The 24,834-nt window shown below is 38.2% G+C and overlaps 4 protein-coding genes across 4 annotated transcripts; all 4 read left to right on the plus strand.

Moving 5' to 3' along the window:
• The first annotated feature begins 2,979 nt into the window (after positions 1-2,979).
• LOC109988370 (uncharacterized) lies at positions 2,980-10,003 on the plus strand. The gene is made up of 23 exons (XM_065949410.1): positions 2,980-3,105; positions 3,187-3,260; positions 6,356-6,406; positions 6,516-6,560; positions 6,639-6,698; positions 6,828-6,863; positions 6,963-7,014; positions 7,218-7,264; positions 7,364-7,414; positions 7,526-7,576; positions 7,787-7,831; positions 7,919-7,960; positions 8,142-8,192; positions 8,271-8,321; positions 8,672-8,716; positions 8,916-8,966; positions 9,048-9,098; positions 9,181-9,240; positions 9,329-9,382; positions 9,463-9,510; positions 9,605-9,685; positions 9,774-9,824; positions 9,933-10,003. Exons 1-23 carry the CDS (start codon positions 3,086-3,088, stop codon positions 9,986-9,988), a joined length of 1,173 nt encoding a protein of 390 aa, XP_065805482.1. The 5' UTR covers positions 2,980-3,085; the 3' UTR covers positions 9,989-10,003.
• A 74-nt stretch (positions 10,004-10,077) lies between these two features.
• On the plus strand, positions 10,078-12,555 carry LOC136177269 (uncharacterized). Its single transcript, XM_065949414.1, has 9 exons — positions 10,078-10,117; positions 10,366-10,407; positions 10,517-10,558; positions 10,637-10,684; positions 10,774-10,824; positions 11,285-11,338; positions 11,438-11,527; positions 11,687-11,743; positions 11,850-12,555. Exons 3-9 carry the CDS (start codon positions 10,543-10,545, stop codon positions 12,287-12,289), a joined length of 756 nt encoding a protein of 251 aa, XP_065805486.1. The 5' UTR covers positions 10,078-10,117; positions 10,366-10,407; positions 10,517-10,542; the 3' UTR covers positions 12,290-12,555.
• Positions 12,556-12,712: 157 nt separating this feature from the next.
• On the plus strand, positions 12,713-21,932 carry cmn (calymmin). Its single transcript, XM_065949406.1, has 27 exons — positions 12,713-12,919; positions 13,714-13,770; positions 14,381-14,434; positions 14,674-14,718; positions 14,836-14,886; positions 15,043-15,102; positions 15,468-15,521; positions 15,626-15,664; positions 15,759-15,815; positions 16,394-16,444; positions 16,549-16,587; positions 16,694-16,750; positions 17,065-17,133; positions 17,305-17,373; positions 17,560-17,625; positions 17,766-17,822; positions 18,184-18,255; positions 18,346-18,417; positions 18,945-19,007; positions 19,107-19,178; positions 19,281-19,349; positions 19,456-19,518; positions 19,614-19,673; positions 19,752-19,790; positions 19,921-20,202; positions 21,479-21,535; positions 21,620-21,932. The coding sequence occupies exons 2-27, from the start codon at positions 13,734-13,736 to the stop codon at positions 21,622-21,624; spliced, it is 1,659 nt and encodes a 552-aa protein (XP_065805478.1). The 5' UTR covers positions 12,713-12,919; positions 13,714-13,733; the 3' UTR covers positions 21,625-21,932.
• A 427-nt stretch (positions 21,933-22,359) lies between these two features.
• LOC109988240 (progestin and adipoQ receptor family member 4-like) lies at positions 22,360-24,808 on the plus strand. The gene is made up of 3 exons (XM_020639667.2): positions 22,360-22,685; positions 23,599-23,817; positions 23,938-24,808. The coding sequence occupies exons 1-3, from the start codon at positions 22,520-22,522 to the stop codon at positions 24,369-24,371; spliced, it is 819 nt and encodes a 272-aa protein (XP_020495323.1). The 5' UTR covers positions 22,360-22,519; the 3' UTR covers positions 24,372-24,808.
• Positions 24,809-24,834: the final 26 nt, after the last annotated feature.

Raw genomic sequence — 24,834 nt, forward strand, 5'->3', positions numbered from 1 at the left:
CATAGGCCAGGAATAAACACACATGTACAAACAGGATCCTATGGAGATGCACTGAAGGAGAGCTATCAGAGTGAGGGGCTGCACACTAAAGAGTTCCCAAGTAGGTTTTTCTTCGGTGCTTTGCTTTAAGGGCACCTGGCACCTGTTGCCTCTAAAGCAACCAGTCCCACATTTCATACTTTTTTTTTCCATACAGAGATTTAAACCTGTGGCCCTCCGCTTCCCTCCCGGTTTATTAGAGATCGTCTAAGTATGGCTAACGCTTTGTGTTTCCATGTTTATATAAAAGACTGACGTGTTAAAACATGAAGAATCGTACTGATTACCTTTTGCAAACCCTGGACACACTCTAAAAGCAATCTTTAGGAGTATTGTTTTTCAAAATGAAGTTGTATTTAGATGCACCCGAACATGACAAGTATAAACTTGAAGGTTCTTCATAAAGTAGTTGATAAATCATCTTCTTTCTCTCAATGTGCTCCCAGCTGTCAGAGTGGGTTTGTTTGCAGCAGGATTAAAGAAACATCATCCAGTGACGTTGTACTTTCTGATCTGGCTCTGAGCCCAACACTTAGTCACAGCCTGGCTTGTCTCTTGACAGCTGCAAACTTCTGGGCAGGAGTATACATGGCAGACTCGGCTGTGTGGAGTGGATCACTCTGGTTTATTTTCTTCAGACAGTGACACTAACATCCACACCACAACCTTAAATTGCCCCTGCTGTTTAGTGAAGATAGCTTCTTTTTTTTTTTTTCACAATGTCATTGTGAATACCATTTGAGGATTTGCAATAAAAACAAAGAGTTACAAAATGTATCACAGTAGTGGTTTGCTTTATAAAGTAAAGTAATATTTCTGACTCAGCATGTGAACATTTTACTTGTTGGATTGAAGTCTGGGGTATACTGGCTATGCTTTCACAACATCTGAAGCAGTCAGATGAAGCTAATGCTAGCTATTAATTAACCTCAATTTTATTTTTTGCCCATTATTGATAAAAAATCTTTGTTTATTTTTGATTTAGGAGAAAATATTAACACATGTATTGTGTAAAACAGAACAGTGGAGAGACATGAGTTTCAGCTAAAAGTTTCAATTGTTTTGGTTTTTGACAAAGGTTGTACAATATCATTGTTTGTTTATCCTTAGATGTGCATGAAAGTCAATGCTTTTGATGGCAACCAATTCAGGCTTTATACCCTGGGGGTCATGAATGTATTTATTCACTTTTTAAGCCATACAATTGTTTTTGAGAGATTTCAGTCATGACAGAAGTGGTAAAATGTTGTTGTTTAAAACATAATTATCTTTAAATGACTGTCTGCATTTACATAAAAGAAGCTGAGTTATAAAATCAACTACCAATTAATGCACCATGAATGATCTCTTCGGCTGCCAACTGTGAGTAACGCCTGCAAAAAATATATATTTTCATTTAAAACTGAGCTTCTGAAACAGACAGATCAAACATGAAATCAGAAGTCCTGTCTGTCCCATGGTGGTGAAGAGCCAGACTGATGGTTTGTCAATAGAGGTGGTGAGAGTGTTTGTTAAGAAGCCAAGTATGTGAGAGGTCTGGGAGGGCTGTGGGGTGAGACGTTAACCCCTCCTTGACCCCATAAGAAGAGGATTTGGACTTAAAGTGAGGAATCTGTGTGAAAGGTGAGATATATTTCTCTTTTACTCACTTTTTCCCCTTTAAATATACACTGGGCAACTTTCACTAACTAGTGTGTGTGTGTGTCTGTATGTAGGCTGAAACCATGGAAACATGATGGACCCACAGGCGTGAGTGGATGATGAAGCTCTCTGACAGCTTCATTCATCTCTATCTTTGAACTGGCCCCTCTGGTGGGGTTGAAGGGATCTCATTAAGTCAATTCACAAATAAGTTTGGATGCTCCACACAGGTTGCATTATATGTTTTCACAGTATTTTAAAAAAAAAATATTTGTGTACCTAAACATTTTGTTAAAATGTCTGTCTCTGAAAACTTAAAAACCAAACCTTGGACTAAATTGCTTCTTATTCACTTTAAAGCATGAACAGTTTGTTTGTGTTTGTCATTAAGAGTGATGAATGTTTCTACTGAATGATGCTAATCTTTAGCTTAGCATGTCTGCGGTTATATAATATATGGTTCTTCCACACGCTACTGAGGCTCCTGTTTTTTAAATGAATACATTAAATTGCCAAAATATCTTCTTCAGACTTCAATCATCCAATCCACTAAACGACACCAAACAAGAGTCAACAGCAGAATAAGCTTTTTGGCAGAGAAGATTTGGCAAGTTTTTCATGGGCGCATCCCACAATTGCATGTTCCTTACAAATGTGGCACCATTTAAAAGGGAAATAAACAGGCTTGAAGCATTGTTACAACAAAAATAATCTACCAAACACAAATTTCCTTACATTTTGTGAAATGTTTATATTTCATGAAGAAATTATGTCAAGGTATTGGCAGATTCATGTTTTTCTCCTCCATTACCTGGGGAAACTTGGTGTTTTTCATCACGTTCCACAAAACAATTGCCAATTTTATTTTGAGTCAACATTTTTTTAGTCATTAATTTACCTACATATAATTTTAAGTGGAGTAAATTTACTCAGTGAGTCTGATATGTGTAATTTTGCTCTAGCTTGGCCAACCTAAAGTTAGACTCTTAACTGTGTTGAGTGTTTTTGTTCCGTGTCATACCCCCTGCTCCTGTTACTGAGCTTGGATGCTTTTACTGAAATGTCGATGTTATTAAGAAAATAGATTTTTTTTAAAAACCAATGAAATAGAGAACTAATTTTTTTAAAATACTGTAAAGATTGATACCTGTATGGAAACAGTCAGGAAATAATGAGATGGTATTACTGAAATCTGTATAAACGACTTAACCCGTGAAGAGCTCATCAGTCAGTGTCCGCACAGATGACCTCCCTCTCTTTGCTCCCCTCTCTCCCTCTTAAGTGTTAATGTACTTTACATGACCAATTATTTAGTCAGTGTGTGTACTCCTCGGCAGTGGGGAAGGGTCTGCAGAAGAGGAGCATCTATGCAAAGAAGGAGGGACGCCCCCAGACCAGAGTGTATATGAGACCCTCACAATCAGGGTATGTAACCCACACCAGCTTCACCCTCTTCATCCTCATTCTGCTGGTGAATTTTGAAACTTTTTGGGCTTCTTCCTCCAGGTCCACTATGTTAGGACAGATACTTCTTCAGGGCACGGTGGTCCTTTGGTTGGCGGGGACAGCGCACACAAGAGGTGAGTGAGAGCAGAGGGGTGTGTGATGAATCACAAAAATGATAGAAGTGATATAAATCATTGAAAGAGGCTTAAGGACTAACTTTGTTAGAGGGACTGAAAACCACATAGGGGGGGCAAGAAAGTAGACAGTTTAGTGAAAAGGGTGAACTGATCCTATATGTGTAGAGTCACTCAGGTTTGTTGATGAGGAATACTTGAGGATTAGGTTTGTGTCAGTGAGCAAGCATTGATTTACTGCTTTCATTAGTCATCAAGACTTACAGGCCCATGTTATGCTACATTACCTAGGTGTGGCAACCTGAAAAAATATTCCCCAAAAAGGGAAATAAGGGAAATGAAACAAATACATAAAATATCGTTATATGAGTGAATTGATGTATAAATAAATATATTGATATAGATATTTAGTTCTTCATGTTTAAACCAGATTGTTTCTCATTAAACTATTTGAAAAAAGTTAAGGGATTAAATTGTCCAATAAGATGTTTCAAGTGAGATGATACAAATGTCACTGAGATTAAATGGTGATTTTGTTTTTTTTAAATTGTATTTTATTAAAAATTGGGGTTGGCTGTGGCTCAGTTGGTAGAGTTGTCGCCTCTCAACAGGAACGTCGAGAGCTCGATCCCCAGCTGGGCAACATGTCCGATGTGTCCTTGGGCAAGACACTTAACCCCGAATTGCTCCCGCTGCTTCGGTGGAGGTGCATGAATGGGATTAGTTACTTCTGATGGATGATACTGATCACTACCATCAGCTTTAACCACAAAAAGTGCTTTGAGTAGTCGGAAGACTAGAGTGTTATATAAGCTCAAGTCCATTTACCATTAACCAAAATGTTTGCATGTATATTTTGTGATGCCAGAAAGTACGTTTTTGAAAAAATGAATGAAAAATGGTAATTTGATTAAACTTTTGATTTACACCAATATGCATTTCATGACAGTGATATAACAAAGAAATCATTAAAGCTGCAGAACGTCAGGTGAGTCTGGAGTCTATAATGGAAGCTGTTTCCACCATAAAACAATTTAAACAATACTATACTTGTCCAGTGATGGATAAAAGCATATGACTTTAATATTTATTTATTCATGTATTTATTTACATTGGATCCCCATTAGCTGTTACCACAGTAACAGTTATTCTTCCTGGGGTCCATACATGGACCACCACATATAATATGGTTATAGTTTTGTTTGAATTAAACAACAATGATATGATATTTATGTGACATCTACTTCAAAAACCTTTACTGCAGAAAACGAATGTGTGCCAGAAGTTAAAAAGCTACTGAAAGATTTGAGCAAAAAACTAAAGAATCTTTTTCCTGAATAGAATGATGGATGTTGTTTGACCAAACTGAACATTCATTAAAATTCTTTGAAGTCTATCAGATTGTGTTCAATGTTGGCTGTCCACCTCACTCTTGAGCAGAGAACCTGCTGAGATCCTGCAGAGGTAGAAGAAGAAAAAAAGATGAGAAGGATGTCTTAAGCTGCTCTGGTTTGCTTGTTAAATTTCAAACGATCCTGTTAAACTGAAATCTTCGGAATACTCACTGTATGGCTCTTTCGTGTCCTCGGAGGTCTGCCAACTTCTCTTGTGATGATGTGAAACAACTATATATTCTTTCCTCTTAACTGGCGGTCTCAGCTTGGGAAATCAAAGGCAGCTGGGCTTTAGTGGCAGCGGGCGTCTAAATTTAACATCCCTCTGTGAGAGAGGAGAATAGTTTTACTGCATGTACACAGTCACTCCTTTCACTTCTGCAGAGTCCCCCGCTCACTACTTCCCAAAAATGTTCACCTGACTTCTGAGTGTCCAGGACATGGGGATGAAATTTTCAAAAACAGTAAGCGTGCTATTATAACTTAGGGACTACAAGATGATTGTGAGGAGGAGGGGGAGCTGAACCTCTTGGTTTTTTTTAAAAAGGAACTCCATCCTGCATATATAAAAAAAAAAAATCCCAGTCATTTGTCTTGAGAGTAAGATAACATCTAACCAATACGTCCCAATAGAAATGAAATATGAATATCTTAGTTCATTTGATATTGAGTACAATAAAAATTAAAAGGATGATTACAATTTTTCTTATTTAAATCCTATTATATAGACAGACTTACATGATACATTACAAATATGCATGGTAGACGTGGGTTTATAAATTTGCAGCATTTTTGCATAATAAACAATTACATTTTTCTGCATTTGTTTTTGTGAATCGAGAACTTCAAAATATGAATGAATTGAAATGTCACATGTGCAGGAGGCAACTCTAAAAACAGAGAAATAACAAAACAACTTTCAAGTATAATAAATCTTTCATTTTAAAAGAAAGAATTAAAGACCCTCCTTCGTTTCCTCTTAAACAGCCAAACTCTCCACTTAACGAAAAAAATTAACACAAATCCCAGAAATAATGAATCCAACATTCACAAACACAAGTTTTGATAGTTTCTCAACTGAGGCGAGCAGTCTCAGGATGATTTCATCTTTTATTAAACACACAAGTGATTGCATTTATTTTGGGTCCAAGTGAGGGTAAATACTGTTTACAATTTGACTTTTCATGACCTCTATCAGTTTGTTCGGTTTCATGTCTTACATAATCGACATAAGGAAGCTATAGGAAGTTACAGCTTGTAGCAAGTAGAGGCTCATGTGACGTGTCGTGGACTTAAAAATAACAATTCTTGTTTCCTGTTTAGAGACTCTCAGTAAATTATTACTCTGATAATGGGTCTGATAAGTGAACATCTGACCAAGACTTGTTGCTTCTTTTCTTTAAGTGTCATTGTTATGGTTGAGTTACCTTTGGATGAATGGAAGATTACGCATGTTTCATATTTGTAACATTTAAAATTATAACCTTCAACTTAAACAGCAACAATCATTTGTTTTTGATTCAGAGTAATTTCTTCCCCTTACTTACTGTTTGTACAGCCCCTAAACAAACACCATCATTATTTATGACATTCATTTGTAATGTTTTAGTGAATACTTCACTATTGCTTTGTCGCTGTTATTGAAGGATTGAGGATACTGTGGATATGTTGCAAATTGAAATAAAATGAACTGTATTACAGGATACAGTGCCGCTTCTGGAATATCTAATGGACATGGGCCACAACTCAATGGTAAATATACTACCTTCACTTTTGTCTTCTTAAAACCACATAATTCTGCATTTCTTGGATTTCCACAAAAGACAAACTTCAGCTTCACAGCCGTTGTAATGGTTTTCAGGTAACAATGGTGGAGGTGTTGGAAGAATTCTGATGCCGTCAAAAGGTATATTCATGCTAAATATTGCTAGACGTGAATTTATTTTTCCCCAGTTCAGTTTTTGACTCATTATTTTTTGTCCAGGTGTGGGTCAGGCAATGGGTGCACAAAATGGATATGGTGGATACCCCACAAAAGGCATGGGTGTGTGATATTGGCATTACATAAATATTTTTTTTGCGCGGATTCATCTGTTCAGAAAAATGATGTAGCTGAGTGTTAATGCAAATGAAGCTACTTTGATTTGTAAATATGTTTCCTGATCCATTTCAGGCTATGGAGGTGCGACCAATGGAGGAGGGAGGAAAGGTAAGTAAATGCTGTTCCATGCATGTGTTCATATTATTTTAGCAAAAAGATAATTTACAAAAAAAAAATACTGGATGTTTTTTCAATCTTTATGTCAAGGCTATGGAGCATCAGCTGGTGTTACAAATGGACACGGTGGCAAATCACAGGGTTTGTTTTCCTCCTTTCCACTATTTAATATAACGTTTAACCAACAGATGGCAGCAAATGCTAATTGTTTAGAATATTATTCTAACGCTAAAACCAACGGGGACTCTAATCACATGTTTCTAAAGTGGATCTATATTGTTTTTGTTTCGTTTTACTTTCAAGTCTGTATCACATTCATTGTTTTCAACTTTCTCTACATCCATTAGGAAATCCAGCATCTTTACCCAATGGGAATGGAGCTTACTCAAACGGTATGATTAAATTCTCCACCAGAATCTGTATTTGGAAAATGATGATTCAACTCCAAAATGATTTGCTGTTCTGTAGTAATACTGTGATCTTCGTTTCAGGACACGGAGGTCAAGCTGGCCCGGCCAATGGACAACCAATGAAAGGCAATGGTATAAAACATCTGTATTCTCATTAAGGACATGTTCAATCCCAAACACACACACACATACACATTCAAGAAAACTGAGCAACAATAGTTGAATTTAATGTGTATGTTGCAGGCTACGGTGCTCAGGCTGGTGGATACGGTGGACAAGGAACTAAAGGCAACGGTATTTTGACTTGATACAGCAGAAAGACATAAAATATCACTAATTCAACATGAGCCGTTTGTAAATTGAGACAGTTTGCCCTATGTACATCACACTATTGCCAAAATAGAATGAATCAGTTTGACTTTATTTTATGTAAGTGACTTTTTCCATATATCTTACCAAAGCAGACATAATGATTCTCTGTTTGTTTCTCTCATGGGCTCTTAGGTTATGGAGCTGCAGCTGGTGTGGGAAATGGAGCTAAACCTAACAGTGAGAGGACATTTCCTAAAAAAAAAAAAAAAATCTCCCATTTATTTGCTTTGAATCAAATAATTAAGAAATGTGTCATATTTGCAGATAATGGTGCTGTAGCCGGCGGACTTGGAATGAAAGGCAATGGTGGGGTAGTTTCTATAATGTTATTATTTGTGTGTCTGTTTTTGGATTTCACAGTATTATTATTATATATTTGTGCACAAGACCATCAGAAATATACAAATACAAAGATCTGCAGAGTTTTCTATAATTCATATTTGTGATTATTTGCTGTAATACCGTCATACTGTTATCTCTATTGCAGGACACGGTGCTCAAGCTGGTCCAACCAATGGACAACACATGAAAGGCAACGGTATGAAAAAATTCGGTAGTCATGGACAGACACATACAGATGAGCAACATGACCGTTCAACTTATTGTTCTCTGACAGGTTTCGGTGCACATGCTGGAGGATATGGAGGACGAGCAACTAAAGGAAATGGTATTTAAATGTGATGATGTTCTAGAGACAGCGTAGGGTTGGGTTTGATAAACATGAGTACAAATTCAAACAGAAATATAAAATTCATCACGTGTCCATGTTACATAACTCATTTTGGGTTGACTGTGATTGTAAATAAAGTTTAACTGCAAGTCTTGTTTCAAACTGGCAACTTGACATCTCTAATTATTGTAGTCATACTGTATGAGTTTTGGTGCTCACTGACAAGTATATTTTTTCAAGAATGGTTTTCTTTGTCCTCTAATAAGCAAATAACTTAGTTTGATTATACAATTTAAAGAATGATGAAGAGAAGAGTTGGATATGTTTTTTGGTGTTTGTATCTGTAGGTAATGGTGCTGCAGCAGGTGCACAAAATGGACTTGGGACTAAAGGTAAACATTACTCTCTTAAAGTCTGTTCATTGAATTGTATTGATACAATCTGGCTTTGTGAACGAGAGGTCAAAAGACCCTTTAGACTTTCAAGGGATTTGAAATTAAAATTTGCTTTAGGAAGGCATTAGCTGCTATCAAAAGTCTGTCTCTTGCTTTGAGTTCTTAAGAAACACAAAAATCCTCCTCTTTATTACAGGGTATGGTGCTGGATTTGGTGTGCCTAATGGGAATGGGGCTAAAACAAACGGTAATGTCTTCAAAACCAGAACTTTAATATGTATGAAATGTAAAGGGTGTAACATAACTTAATGCAATAATGGTTCTCTAGGACAAGGAGCTGCAGCTGGACCATCCAACGGAAATGGGGCGAGACCAAATGGTATGACTTGTCAATTAGAACATGGCAGAATATTAATAGAGTTTCTATTTACGTGACCAAAGCGTATCTCTTTATGTAACAGGACAGGTTCCAGCTGGAAGTAAGCCAATGAAAGGTTTTGGCCGACCACCTTTTGGTGCAGGTGACTCTTCTTCTGCCCCCTTACTGTCTGTGAGTTCATAAATATCTCTTGACACAATATTGATACGAGTGTGCGTCTGTGATTTAAGGTCAAGGTGTGGGGATGGGAGGTCTGGGAGTTCCACAACTTGCCAGAAACCAAGGTGAGTGAAGGTCAAAAGGTCTCTCTTATCATTGAACCACCTTATATACTTCTAACAATGTCTTCATTATTTTCTTCCAGGATATGGCAGTAATGGTTATAATGGTTATGGGGCTCAACCCAGGGGAGGTGAGTCATACGTCAGTGTTCAGTGACAGCGCTCACTAATTGATGAATACAAAATAAATATGTGTTAATATATGTGCATGCACTCTATATTTAGGCTACACTGGTGGTTTTGGTAGTGCTGGTTTGGGACTGGGACCGCGGTATGGAAACGGAGGAATGAAGGGACCAAAGCAAGGTAAGCATTTCGTATGTCTGATTGTCATGTTGTTTACATTACAAGGTCATCTATAGAAACCATTGACACCACGATGTTATTTATTCAGGCTATGGCGCTGCTGCTGTTGCCTCCAATGGACATGGAACAAAAAACAATGGTAAACCTGTAAATAATATCCAATTCAGTAAATCGAATCCACTTAAATAAAGTGTGACAGGTTTCACTTAAAATAAACTGATATTAATTTTGTTTGTAAATTGTAAAGGTAATGCAGGAGCCAGAGCCCCGAATGGGAATGGAGCCTTACCAAATGGTGGGTAAACATGCAGGAAATGTATGAATCTTTTTTCTTATACTGTTTACAGTATGTGGTTAAATAGTCCTGTTTTTCATGAATCTGTTAAGGATATGGATACCCGAATGGTGGCGCTAACAAGCAAGCAAAGCCAGGTAAATAAGTAAACATAAATAGTACTATAGCACTGGTGTTTCTCCCTTTTACATGACATTTAAGCTACATCCAACCCATGAGCCTAAACAATAATATTTGGATAATTAACATAATTTCAATGAACTGTTCATGTTTCATAGAAGATAGATACATACAGTATTTAAAATATTTAATATGCATAGTTTTAAATATCAGCAAATGTGTGAACTCGGATTTTCCCTTTTTTCTGATGTTTTTGATATTGTAGCTTATGGCAATGGTCAAAATGGATATGGTGCAAAACCAAATGGTGAGATTGTCTCTTCTTCTTCTAATCTGTATAATAATTCATAATGATTTTATTGTGATAACATCTCAAGAGCAGTATAAAGTGATTTCCTTTCATGAATATTTAACAGGATATGGAGCCAGCAGAGGAGGTGCAATGAGACCCCAACCAGGTAAAACCTGAACTGCAAAAATGACACAAAATGTACTTTTGCACACATGATTGATTCAATTATTCATTTTATCTCAAGGTTTTGGAAATGGAGCTGTTCCCAATGGATATGGAGCTAAACCCAATGGTAACAGGCCCGTTTGATGTTAAAGTATTGAATGTTCCTTATTATTTCATTGTGATATTATATTTATTTGATGTTGTGTTTGACTCGAGGTTATGGAGCTGGAGCTGGAGCTGTCAAAGGAAACGGGGCAAAACCCAATGGTGAAAACTAGTTCTAATATTTTCCTTGTATGCACTAGTACCCAGTTTAAAACTACCATGTTTGAAAGAGCTTAAACTTAAGAAATTTTAAAAAAAAAAGTAGTACAACGAATTATATTATAAGCATTTTAATTAAATATATGAGCTGATTGTGACAAAAGTATATCTAAAAACATATCCAACTTTTTGTTTCTAATAACCGGTTCCTTGTCATGCAGGGATAGTTGATACATTTATACATTTATAATTTTCAGAGTAGAGTTTAATATTCATTTTAATAAAACACAAAAGAGGTTTTAAACAAATAACTGAGAACATATTATTTTAACCCGGGTTTTGTTAATTGGATTCATAAATGTGTCCAAAAAAGAAAAAACATGAAGAAATGTCCATATTTCTTTCACTTGATTTAGTCTACAATCGACTGCCTTGTTTACTTCTTGTTTTATTTTCTTTTGAGGTCATGGAGTAAGAAATGGAGCTGCACTCAGTCAATATGGAGGAGCACTCAATGGTAAGTTCAAGCTTTGATTTTCCGACTTCTATAGAAATTCAGAAACAAGTATTATCATTCATACCTGACATTGTGACATTTGTAATCCATTGTTTGAAGGGTTTGTCCCGAGCAGAGGCTCAAAACCTCAAGCTAACAAAGGAGCTGGAGCTGTGTCACCTGGTGAAGGGGCGAAATCACTCGGAAATGGTAAGATAGAGTTTGTAATGAAAAGAAAGAAAGAAGAAAACCATGTAGTGAGACAGCATCAAAATATAAATTGAAAGCATAATTTTCCTCCACTTTTTATTGGTTAGGAAATCCTGTTTCTACACATACCGTATGTATTGAAAATGTTGTGTTTCATAGGCTATGGTGGTGTTGCTGGTGTACAGAATGGACAGTTTGCAAAAGCAGGCAATCCTGGTAAATGTTCCTGAACATGCACGTGTTAAATTTCTCTGTTGTATGTCATTAAACTCGATAAGAATTTGGATTTGATTTGATTGGTGTTTCTCTGTTTGATTGTTAGGTTTCGGCACAATGCTTTATGGTAAAGGTACAAACACTGCAGGGGCAACAAATGGAAAAAGCCTTAAAGGGGAAGTTCTCTCTCCAGAGCAGCCCAGCGCAGCACCAGAGGAGGTGTTAGTCCCTCAACAAGCGATAACTGAAGGTGCAGCACCCGTCACCCCTGAGCCCACCAGCGGTATCCTCGTTATGGTGACACAAGAGAGGCATCAGACACTGCCCTATCCTGTGCCACAAGGGAAAAGCTACAAGACACCACTGATCCCTTTTGTTACACAAGAACCAGAGCCTGCACTAGAAACCACTCCTGAAGCAGCACTTAAAGGTCCAAAGGTGGTAACATCTGGACCTGGACCAGTGATTTACCAGACTGCCCCAGCACCAGAGCCGGAAGTGGTCTTTTCTCAAGGCAAGTACCCCAAACATAAATCTGTACATTGAGCTCGTAGTTGGGAAGTTAAAAGCATCAGTGGCTTCGCAGTTTAAGAAATAACATGATTTTCTTCTTTTCTTGACATCACTTTTGCCTCCTCAAAAGTAAGGCAAAAAAGGACAATCTAATCTTAATCTTAATGCACAATGTTCATAATATTATTCTTTCAGATGCACTTGAACTAAAGGTTTAAGTTCGACAAGACAGGAAGTCTATTTGGAGGCTTTTGTTTTGTATTCTGTTTATGCAGAGATTCTGTATATCTTTTTGTATGTGGCTGAATTGATTTGCAAACATTTGTTGAAAAATCTGTACTTATATATGTATATGAAATGTATGACCTCTAGGTTATGTGATTGGGGATGCTGTGCCTGAGCAAACAGGCACAGAGACAGATGTTCTTTTGGGGGGGGGGGGGGGGGGGGGTGAAGGGGTCGTAGTTCCTGAAAGCACAAAATCCCTGAAAACCAAAGCATTGCCTGAAACAGTGTTGGCTAAGAGTACAGATAGCATCACACCTGAAGAATCTCTGTCTGTAGGAGCGCCTGACATTACACCAGAAGAAGCAAACATCAAGAGGCAGCCTGAGGTGGGACCTGACAGGCCTGGGGTCAAAGGTCAACCTGCAGGAGAAACTGGTAATCCAGGACAGGGTGTATTTAATGATTCTGTATTGCATGTGTAAACGTCGACTAAATGTCATGTTTGTCCTAACGCTGAGTCTGTTGCAGAATTGTTCAGGCTGTGTTACAAGTGTTTACTTGAGAGTGAATCCTAGCCAGTGCTCATGGTTGTAACTCTTTTTTATGTCTTGTCTGTGTTGCATGTCCTTGTCAGATTTGCCTCAGAAGATACCAATAACTTGTGTTCAGACTTGTTTTTCTTTAATTTTGGTTGAAACCCTGACCAAACTGTTTTATTGAGATAACCAAGTTTGTCCATTTTAAAGTGACATTTTGGGAAATAAGATTTATTTTTTATTTTTTGCAGAGTATTATCTCTCTGTTTCTATTCATAAAAGATCTTTATGCTACGCTAAGCTAAAGGTCTCCTGGCAGTGGCTTCATTTTCTTTATAGTGTTGATGGTCTTCCTTGGTTAACTTTTGGTAAGAAAACGACTTCCCAAAATGTAAACTTGCTTTAACCTTTGTTACAGGTTATGAATTAACAAATTCACAACACTCCTGCTACTTGACATGAAGTGTGCAGTGTGTGACCTTGGCCAAGTGAGGCTGTCTTTGTGGTTTATATGACCTTTATTCTTTCAAGTGTCAATTTGGGCCATCCAGTGCATGAAGTCCAACATTTAACCCACTGATTTGTGTTTCTCTAACTGTGTTTCAAGTCGAACATTTTAAGGAGAGTTTGTACAGTATGCTGATCATTTCCATTAAAGCTCTGATCTGTTATGCTGTCTGCTCTGCTTTTCAGAGAACGGAGGTGTACCCACCATGTCCAAGGGACAGGGAGCAAAACCAACCAAACCTGGTACACATTTCTCTCTTTTACTTGATCTATAAATTATCTGCAAGCTGAAATGCCCATTCTAGTCGACAATAATGTCCCATGCAGGATGAACTGTTTAAGTGATCCTTTTACTTTTTGGGTTCCCAATCTGAATTAATCAAAAACTGTAGTTCAAACCAACTAAAGGTTGACATTCACACCAATCTTATCTTGACATAAAAGGTCAATTATACCTACAAACACTAGCCTGTTATGCTCAAAACTTCAGCTCTAAACTGTTACCATGTTACAATGCTAAAATTAGCAATTAGCACAAATCACCACTGAGCTTGACTGACTCTTCTTATTGAATCATTAGTTTTTAAGTAAGAACACAGTTAATTCAACATTATACCATGAGTAAGTAAATACTTAATTACATTAGCTTTCACAGATAAAATAGTCATTTATTTTCAGGCTACATATCAAAGTGTTTCTTTAACAAGTGGGTTCATTCATATCAACCACACAGCTTGAAAACAGTCTGCTGGATTGGATGTTTGTTGCTCAGGTATTTGAACATATCTGAGTGTAAGTGTTGCTTTGAACTCTTAGATTTTCCTAATAGTACATGTTTACACTTTTGTTCTAGACTGTGGACCATCAGGAGTACCAAATGGCCAGTGGATGAAGATACCTCGGCCAGGTAAACTGAGAGTATAATATTCTAACCCTGCTGTGTGTTAGTGGGTGTGATTTTAAATACCAACGTGTTGAACTAATAACAACCTACATGCGTGTTTGTTTTTTTACTTTATGTATAATGTCAGTAAAAGAACTGGGAGAGTTTGAAGTTTAAACTGATTCTCTGTAGCACATATTTGTAACCCTTCGTTAGTTTACCTTGACTTGAGTCAAAGTGTGCATGTTGTTTCATCATTTAAGGTTATAATGGAGGTGCTGGAGCTTCTGCTGGCACAAACACAAAAGGTACTTTTACACAAGTGAATATGTAGACACCACACAAAGCATATTTTCAGACATAATAAAAAGAGTATTTACGATGTTATTATTTATCCTTTAAGTGATTTGTTTTGTTTTTTTTAGGTTATGGAGCAGGAGCTGGTGTTCCCAACGGATATGGTTCTCAACCCAACGGTACTTCATTCTCTTTTTATATGAATTTTTCTCAAATGTCCGCCTTTTGCAGATGATAATGGATTTATTTCAATTAAACATACGGCAATTTCATCATAATGTAAATGCAGATGTGACTGCAAGCCAGACAGTGTTGATTACTGTGTCATTGTTTAGGATATGGTGCCAATGCAGGAGGATATTCAAATGGAGGAGCAGCTAAAGCAAATAAACCAGGTACGCAGCCTGATAACAGAGTTGTTTTGTGTGAAATGCATAGACATAAAACATTTTCAAAACATTATCAAGACAATTAGGTGAGGGTACATTTTGATCTGTGCTTCAGGATAAGCAACATAATGATACATATTAGCTAATTGGTGTTCATAAGAGACAAGTATGACACCTAAACAAAAAGAAAATCATATTATGTCTTACCTTTAATAAAAAACTATATTCTCCATTGTGCACTGACACTGTGCTTCTTAGGTTGACATTGTTCATTTGTAGAACGTTTACTTTTTTGTAATTCTAACCTCTGCTATTTAAAGGTGTAGGTAGAAAGATCTTTAAAATGTCAATGACATTTTGTTTGTTCAAAGGTTATGGCGCAGGAGGCTACGCTGTCCCTGGACTGAGCAATGGATATGGAGCTGGTAATATGTACTGTCAATATAAACATGGAGTGAAAACATCCTCCATTATATTACTCTTCTTCTTCAATTTTCAACAAAATGTTCCTTTGGCTTTCTGTGTGCAGGACTTGGCTATCCTTATGCAGGGAAACCTCAGCAACCTGGTGAGTGACTCGACTGACAGTCAACCTCCAAGGACAAAGAAATCCTTGGAGTTTGAAGTGAGGAGTGTTTTAATCATTGTTGTTTATGCTTTAGGCTATGGACAAGGAGCATACCTTGGAGCTGGATATGGAAATGGAAATCCATTTGGAGGTGCAGTTTAAAGGAACAATTGTTTTGCAATTCAACTTGTAAACTAAAACAAACTCTTCAGTAGACTCATGAACGAAAGCTGCAAAAAAGCCAATGTTTTGTTTAGCGTACAGTCTATTAGGTCAGGTCAATTTAAATTAGACAGCCCAATATCACAATTCAAAGTTTTCCTAAAAAGGTTGTATGATCGTACCACACCTCTATCCTGACTCTCTATTTAAGGAACACAATTATTGAGGAAACGTTCAGGAAGAATTTCTTTCCAAAACAGATATACGTACAGTAGATGTTTTGTGTGCAAACTAGACCAAGAAAATCCAAGTATATTTAAATACTGCTGAAGAAGACTGAGGGGTTTTCTTAAATGTCCCTTTTTTACTCAGGTTATGCAGGTCAGGGTGAAGCCAAATTAAGTCCAAATCAGGACTTGCCTGATCTTTATCTTTATTTATTCAAATGAACCCACGTCTAGATTATTGACTTTGAATATGTGATTTATAATGCTGTATCGTTATTATAGTCCATTAGCTAAGTCTAAATTCATCATCATGAAGTAGATTATGGTGTTTTGTCTTCAGGGTATGGAAACGGAAATGGCTATGGTGCTGGTGTACAGCCAGAGTTTGCTGGTAAGTTACATTTTATGAAGCAAAGTTATGAACTATTTAGTCAAATCGGGCTGTTTTGCAAACATGTTTGTGTTTAACTAGAGTACCATTTCTGCTTTATTCAGGTCTTGGCCAAGGTGTACCCACTGCTAATGGCAAATCAGGTATGGGTGGCAAGAGAGGATACCTTTAAACATAGATATCTTATGCAGACTTGAGCAGTGAAACAGAATTTATGAATTATTGTTCAATGTATTGCTGATTCTTCAGGTGGTGCCAGACACATGCCTTACAATGGAGCTCCAGTGATTCCTGCAGCACTAGATGGTGAGAGGTTGTAAAAATATGACTTAAGCATGAGTGAAAAGTGGGATTATCCTGTAAAGAGGATAATCCAGAGTGTAATCTACAGAGGAAAAACAAAACAGTAACAGTAAAACTATCAATAATAGTATATGCAAGAAAGGAGCCCTGCAAAAACGATTACAGATGTTGAATTATTGAATATTTTAGGTACAGTATGTTACTAAAACAGACAAAGATAAGAGAGGCTTAAATCCATAGTGTTTACACCATGACATCTCAGGTCCAGTGTGTTTGCTTTCCTCTAATGCTCAAAGATTTCTTGTGTACTCCCACAGGAATGAGTCAGTTTGAGCCTCAGTCGGCTGGCTTTGGTCCAAATGGAAAAAGCGGCAGCATGTACGGTGGTACGTCCAACAAAATCTCTTCAATCTTTTAGATCATAACATAGGAGAACTCTGATTAGAAAAGAACCCCCAAGGAACAATTGAACACATCTGTAGCATGATATTGATCTTAGAAAATGTATTAATTATCATAATATTTTTATGCAACCAAAACTGTCTCCAATATTTTAGGAATGGGTGGCATGCCTGATGGCGGTCAGCACCGGGGAATGGGTGCAAAGACATCAAACGCAAAGTATGGTGAGTGCTCTTAGTTCATGATTTACTGCCTCACAATAATGTATCTTGGGAAGGTTGTTGTTTTAAGGCTTAATTAGTTTGAAGTAGAATGCTCATAGAAGTTTAACCTCTCCAAGTATGTCACTTTCCTATTATTTATTTACCGACCAAGTGCTTTTTGCTCCCTCCCTGCCCACTTTGAATTAGGCATCGGTGGGTTGCAGTTTGGTGGACAGCAAATCAACAGAGGGACTAATGGAGCAGGCAGTTATGGTATGTCTGTGCTTTTATTGCATTCTCTCCTTTAAGGCTGTATATGTGTTAACTGCATGTGGGTCTTGATCAAAGTTGTAATTTCACTATCTTAATGCAAATGGTAAAATGGATAATCTGTTTGTCTCATTGCTGTCCAGGATATGGTGGAAGTCCCTATGGACCTGCTGGTAATGGCAAATCATCTGGAAAACATGGTGAGTCATTAGTCTTAAAAAAAACATATAAGCATGAAGCAGTACCATGAGCAGAGTTTCCAAGTGTGAAGCAAACCACCGGGCAACTTATCTATTATGTCTGTGTTGAGATATTTATGATAATTTTAGTCAACTCTATTGCAAGTGGTCTTGGTGGTGGAGCAGGAGGGAATCCTGCCCCAGAAAAATATGGTCAATGTGATGACACATAAGGTCAAAGGTTTTTTAATTAACTGCAGGACATTCTAGAAATTATAGAATAAATATTGAAATGTATTCTCGACTCTGAAAAGATTCCTTGTGAGTTTGAGATTTTGTGATATGTTATACTTTATACGGTTTTATCTCTGTCCCTGCTCAGGGTATGGTGGGTACCCCAATGTTGGGCAACTTCTCGGCCTTGGCAGTAACGGAAACGCTGCCGGAAAATATGGTGAATAATTAGTTAGTTTTACTTACTGTAATTTTTCTTGCCCATTCCCCAACTCTCAATCTTTATCTCACCTCTTCTGTTCATCTACAGGTTATGGAAGAATGCCTTTTGAAGCTCAGCCAGCTGGACTGAGTCCTGAAGCCAAATCTGCTGGCAAATATGGTGAGAAAAATCTAAAATTCTCATAAGCTGCCCTGTTTTTTTAATATAAAGCTACTGCAAAGTAGTGGCTAATTTAGCTTAGCATAAACTGTAAACAAGGAGAATCAGCTAGCCATGGTAATCTAATTGCTATATCCTATTTGTGCTCCTACCAAATGAAAAACACCAATGTAATACAGGATGGTGCCCCTTTTTTTATGCTAAGCTAAGTTAGCCGACTCCTGGCAGTAGCTTTAAATTTACTATACAGGCATAAGAGAGGTGGCATTTTTTCTAATCTAAGTCCTGACAAGACAGAAAGTTAATACATGTATTTCCAAAAAATGACTAACTTTTCTTTTATGATTAGTTGATGAAAAAAAGGAAACTATAAAAATCTTCTAAAGTAAGATCCCTGAAACCTTAGGCTGACCAGTTTTGAAGAACATACATAAGCATTTGTTATTCTGCTGCTGTTTGTGTTTTGATTTTTGTTGGTTTTGAATAAATGTTTTCTTATAAATATGTGTATATGTCTTTTCTTACAGGTCCAGCTGCAGCACAATATCAGCCTGAGCATCATGGACTCGGACAGAATGGAAAATTAACAGGCAAATATAATGAGATTCAGCAGACATAAAACCTGTCCTCTAACTGTCCCTTTATTTAATTATTGTTTTTGAATTTGTCATCTCTGTGTGCTTTCAAAGGTGGTGGTGAAGTTCCCTACGCACCTCAAGCTCTTGGTTATCAGGGTCAGACAAAGTCTTCCAGTAAATACGGTACAGAGCACTCTTTAATTTGTTATTTTAAAAACAATCTTTTTTTTTCTGTCTGTATTTTTTTTTTTTTTCAAATTGTGTCTCATCAACAACTCTCCACAGGTAACCAGGGACCCTACCAGTCACAGCCACTTGAATCTGCATCTGAAGTCAGATCTGGTGGAGGATATGGTATTTATCGTTAACTAATGTCATGAGCCATTTTTGCTGGAATTGCAAAAAAAAGAAAAAGAAAAAAAAAGAAAAGTGCTTTGATCTCAGTTTTTGTCTTACACAGAAACTGCTGGTTTATCTTATGAACCGCTGCCTGTGGAGCCTGATTCAGCAGTAAAATCCTTCGGTGGGTGATGGAAAATATTTCACAGCCTAAATGTACAGCAGCCAGATATCTTCTTCTTCTTCTCATGTTGTCTTTTTTTTCTTCTGCTCTCTTAGTGAAGGGAGGGGTACCAACCCCAGAGATTGCAGTTGAAGGGGACGGGATTGATAGATATGGTCGGTATATTTCTGCATGATTGCTTTTCTTTTTTCCATCACTACATGAGGTAACGTTTATCTGTTTGTCCCTCTCAGAAAATGTGGGCTATATAAACGGACAAGTGCAGCCAGAAGGTAAAACTAAGAACACTAGATTCAATAAAAAATGTGACGGATATAAAATTACAAGTTCAAAACAAAAACATTCACTTTTTGTTTTCCCTCTGTCCTGTGGGCATGTCTTCCCTTTCTGCTGTCCCCAAAGTTGTTAATTTCCCAGCAGCCCCAACTCCTGGCCCCACTCTGGACTACCCCTCTGTCCCGTCCTACATGCAGGTGGACTCCTCCTTCACTCCTGATGCTGTACCTGAAGCAGGTGTAGAGGACCTACCTGACCCTGCAGGCACAACGAGCCTCACCTTAGACTCTGCAGCCGCTACAGAAACGCAGGGTGTTCTTCAGCTGCCTGATCAACCTGATGATGAGCAGCAGCTGCCACGTCAGATACACATCCAGCAGCATCTTAAACTGCATTTTCACCAAAAAGGCAAGTCCAGATGAGGTTAAAATACAGTTACCGAAAGTAAAGAGAATCCAGCAAAGTGTTTGGTGGGAAGGAAGTTGAAACATGAGAACAGTAGAAGAGAGGAAGATGAAATAATTCAGGATTTTTATTTTATTTTAGAGTTAAATTGACTTAGCTCAGAAGGTTTAGTTTTGGATGTAATTTTCCTTCCGTTGTTTCCATGAATAATGTGGGAAAGAAAGCGGTCTAATGACTTCTATTTAAAATCGTGACCTAAAAGCTTTTCTTGTATCCTTTAAATACATTACTTAAAATGTACTGGACGCCTCGTCTGTTACCTCAAAAACCAGCAAGAGAGCGTAGAGGTTTACGCTCAGAGGTGTCAACAGGCAAGGCAACTGCTTGGGGCCCCAGGCCACTTAGGGGCCCCCTGAGGGCTGACAAACTTTAAACCACAGTAGTAGCTCAAAATGTGCAAATTTGCAATGACAGTAGGAAACTCCCCTAATGGGGCTCCATCTGACAGCACTCACTCTCATTACCCTGCTTAGCATCTCATGTATGACTCCTGTGAAAACCAAAGTTTGTCAATGAAAATCAAAGAGGAAGAGCGTCAGGACACTGGTAGATATAATGATGACTGGAGGGGCCCCCAATTATTATTTTTTGCCTCGGGCCCCAACAGACTCCAGAATTGCCACTGTTTATGCTGCCTATAGAAAAAGATTGAAAACTTTGCTTGAGATGTAGATGATACTGCTCTCATATCTGTAAAGTCACTGTAGAGCTACAGCTAAGAGTTGCTTACAGCAGATTAGTTCAGAATAAAGAATGGAAACAGTTAGTCTGCCCACAGGGAAGAAAGTTTACCAGCCAGAACCTTTAAAGCTCATTGAGTTACATGTTACACCAAATGTTCTCAAATTAGACACAAAACTAAGTGTAAAAAAAACATGTAACATGCAGAACAAGTGCAGGGCCTCTGCGTGTCAGGTTGTCATGTCTTCAGGTAAAATTTGTTATGAATTGTCGATGTACAAATACATGTTAAGTGAAACTAAGGGGCCACTGGAGTCAGTTTTCCAATTAATGCATATAAAAAAGAGGTGCATCAGTCTTGTTGTTTAGTACTAAGCAAGAAAGCCAAAAATGTCAAACTATCCCTGTAAGCAGAAGATGTAAATCCAGACAGAGGCTTAATTAGCTTTGAAAAGAATATGTAACCAGTGTTAGTTCAACATGTGTATCAGTAATACAAAATCGTAATAACAGTTGTCATGTTTGTCCTTATCTTCAGGAGCAAAGAATGGAAAATACGACTTGAACGGCTTCTTTGGGAATAGTGGCTACCAAGGTGAGAACTGAATGACTCTGATCCTTTTTCAGTTTGCTGTTTTTCTCGACTCTTCACTCATCTGTGTGTTTTCTTTCCTCACAGGTTAACCTCACCGACAACGACAACTATCATCTGCCGTTGTAAATTATTTTTCCGCTGTTTCCAAGTGTACATTATTCTTACTCTCTTCTGTCTGTAGAATAGTCCGTGTGTTTTTGTTTGTTTGTAGTGATATCATTTAGACGTTTGGAGTTGTTCGGTTATCTGTTCATGTTTATTGTGATGTGTCTTCATTACCTTTATGTCATGCACTTACTGTTTACTCTACATGAAAAGATTTAGTTAGAGGAGCAAAGAAGTCAGTTAGTTTTTTTTTTTTTGTTTGTTTGTTTTAAATTGATGTTATTTACTCAAACTAATCCTGTAAAATGCAAAGCAGTCAATTTATTTTGCATGGGAAAGGTTTTCACTACTTGTTGCAAAGCATCTGTTTATAGCTGTACAGAATTTGAATAAAACCATCAATGAATACCGACAATATCCCCTCATCTATGTGTGTGTTTCTATATACCTCTGATATTGTGTTTATTAGTCATCACGAGAGTAACACAGCTGTATATTAGCATGAGGAATAGGAACATATGTGTAATAAGTGAAATACTGAATAAATCAATGTTCACCTTAAAGCTGAGGTGTGCGTCACTTATGAGCCACGACACAGAGCAGCTGCCGCAGAGCACATGGCTATTTGTAAGGATTAACTCCAGCTTAAGGATAAGAACCCTTTGCTGATTGGTCCTGCAGAAAGCATGCCACTTTGCCAGCTCAACAGGTTGCTTGCTTGGAATTACACCTGTCCAATGATGGATTTCAGGTAGCAGAGCTTCAGCTCGTTTGTTGTCATGTCCGTGCCCGGGTGTCCTCTGAGCGCGGCCTCGTTTGGAATGTAAATGTTGAGGAACCTGAACTTTCAACTGAATGTGAGGGCATCAGGAAGTCGTGATGGTGCTTTACAAAGGGCCACGGCTGCTGGAGTTTGCAAAGACCCCGACGCATCTTCAGTTCAACAAATATGTCCTGACAGGTTACCGGCCGGTGTCCACAGCTCAGGAGTGCGTCAGGAGCCTCTTCTACTTGCACAATGAGCTGGGGAACATCTACACACATGGTACGTCCAGAAATCAACGGTGCTTTTATATTTTTTTTTTCGAAATCTCCTCCAGTTTCTTTTTGGATTGAATGTAAAAAATGTGCATTGAATTATCTGAATCATTCCATTCAGATAGGATGATTCCCTGCAGTTAAATACACAGAGCACTTTTTCCTCACCTTGTGTCCTTTTAACTCATTCAGGGGAAGTAAAAACAATACAGGTCACAGATATCCGATACTCTCACTTATGGCCGGTTACAAGCATACTTAAAGTAATGAGTGAGGATATGGGGTATTAGCTGTAATCTGCCTTGGGAATCCCTGTCTTGGAAATAACCTTGAGGTAATTAGGTCTTGTGAAGGTGTGTGACCTTTTTTTACGTTGCAAATTCCTAAATACATCCTCATGGGAACAGCTTGCATGTAAACACATGCTTGCATAGATTGCATGCAGATTTAATATGCAAACATATTCTAAATGTGCTTTTCATTTGTGGGTTGCAAACTTGTCTGAAGTCTTAAAAATAGAAAGATGGAAGTTTGTCTGAGCAGGAGCTAAAAGCTGCACAGCCTTGAACTTTCAAAGCTACCCTCCTCACTCCATTTTCTCCTTGGATATCCTGTAAGTTCATTAAGGCTAACACTCTAATTAAGAGGAAGTGTTGGGTATTATCTGAGGAGCACTTCCCAAACACTTGTAGCCGACTGCACAATGTTCCTGGCAAAGAAACAGACAGAGGAAGAACTCTGACTTCTAAAATCCTCAAATAGTTCTGCAAAACAAAGTCATAAACCTAGAATATAAACACCATCCTACAAACATAAACTTAACTTGCTCACCTTTGTAGAAGTCAATAATATTTTTCCAGTTGCTGATTTCATCTCAATTCTCTTCTTTCCTCTTCTGTCTCATCTCCCATAAACCTCAGGCATACCTTTTTTCCTTTTCTTGGTGCTGCTGCCTTTCAGCATCCCCTGGGAGGAGGTGGACAGCGTCTGGATCTGTGTGGTCCACTACTTGGCCTGCCTCTCTCCCACGGTGGGCTCAGTGGTCTACCATGTGTTCATGAACCATGTGGGAGGAGAGCATGTGTACGACACCCTGCTATCCCTGGACATGTTCGGGGTCTGCTTGGTTAACACCCTTGGTAGGTTCTCCCTGGATTCTTCTCTCTCTCTCTTAGTGGAAATTGTTCTATGCCATTTATTAGAATATTAGAATAATGTCTGCCTTTTTAAGAGACATTGCTGTTTTCTCTTGTCACCAGGCGCACTCCCCATCATCCACATCACCCTTTTCTGTTACCCGGTCCTGCGACAAACTGCCCTGCTGACCTACATCGTCTTGTCAACCTACAGCATCTACTGTGCCACCACAGCCCGCACCAACGTCCTGCGCCTGCGAGCATTTGTGTGGCAGGCCCTGTTCCGCTTCATCCTCTTCCTTTTCCGGGTGTTCGGCAGTGGGGTGGGCAGCCCCGACTCACTTCGCCTCTTCGTTATCATGGACTCTCTCGCTGTGCTGGGAGGACTGGTCAACATAATCCAGATCCCAGAGCGCTTCGTCCCGGGCCTGTTCGACAATTGGGGCAACAGCCACCAGATCATGCATGTCATGGTCATTTGCTCCATTATCTACCTGCATTGGGGCACACTGGAGGATTTAGCCTGGATTAAGACCTACCAGTGTCCGACTGAGTGATGCCAAGTGTATCAAGTTCACAGACAGGATGCACTCAGGGATACGCTGATAGGAAACAGATTAGGCTTCATAAAGCAGGAGGAGTACAGCATAAGCACAGAGTGGTCTAAAGATGCACTTTAGTTCTAGCTGCTGAAAGGAAATTTGACACTTGTCCAGAGCAGAACAGGAGGAACCCACAGTGTTGTAACTGTGGAGCTCCGTTATCACTTGATCAAATTAAAAATCCTGAGCATACTTGATTCTTAGTTTGTTGAAATGCAGTAGTTCTGGGTTGTATTACCCATTACAAAAATAGCTGTGAAAATGGAAAAAATTACATTATTTTCTGAATTAAATTATATATTTTTTATAACCGACTACTACTTGTGGTTATTCATGCATGGTGTGAATGTAAGTAAAGTGCAATATGGGTTTGGGTAAATGCTTGTGTTTAATTTAAAGACATCTGATGAAAAATCGC

This window comes from Labrus bergylta, chromosome 21, assembly GCF_963930695.1.
Source record: "Labrus bergylta chromosome 21, fLabBer1.1, whole genome shotgun sequence".
NCBI classification, from domain to species: domain Eukaryota; kingdom Metazoa; phylum Chordata; class Actinopteri; order Labriformes; family Labridae; genus Labrus; species Labrus bergylta.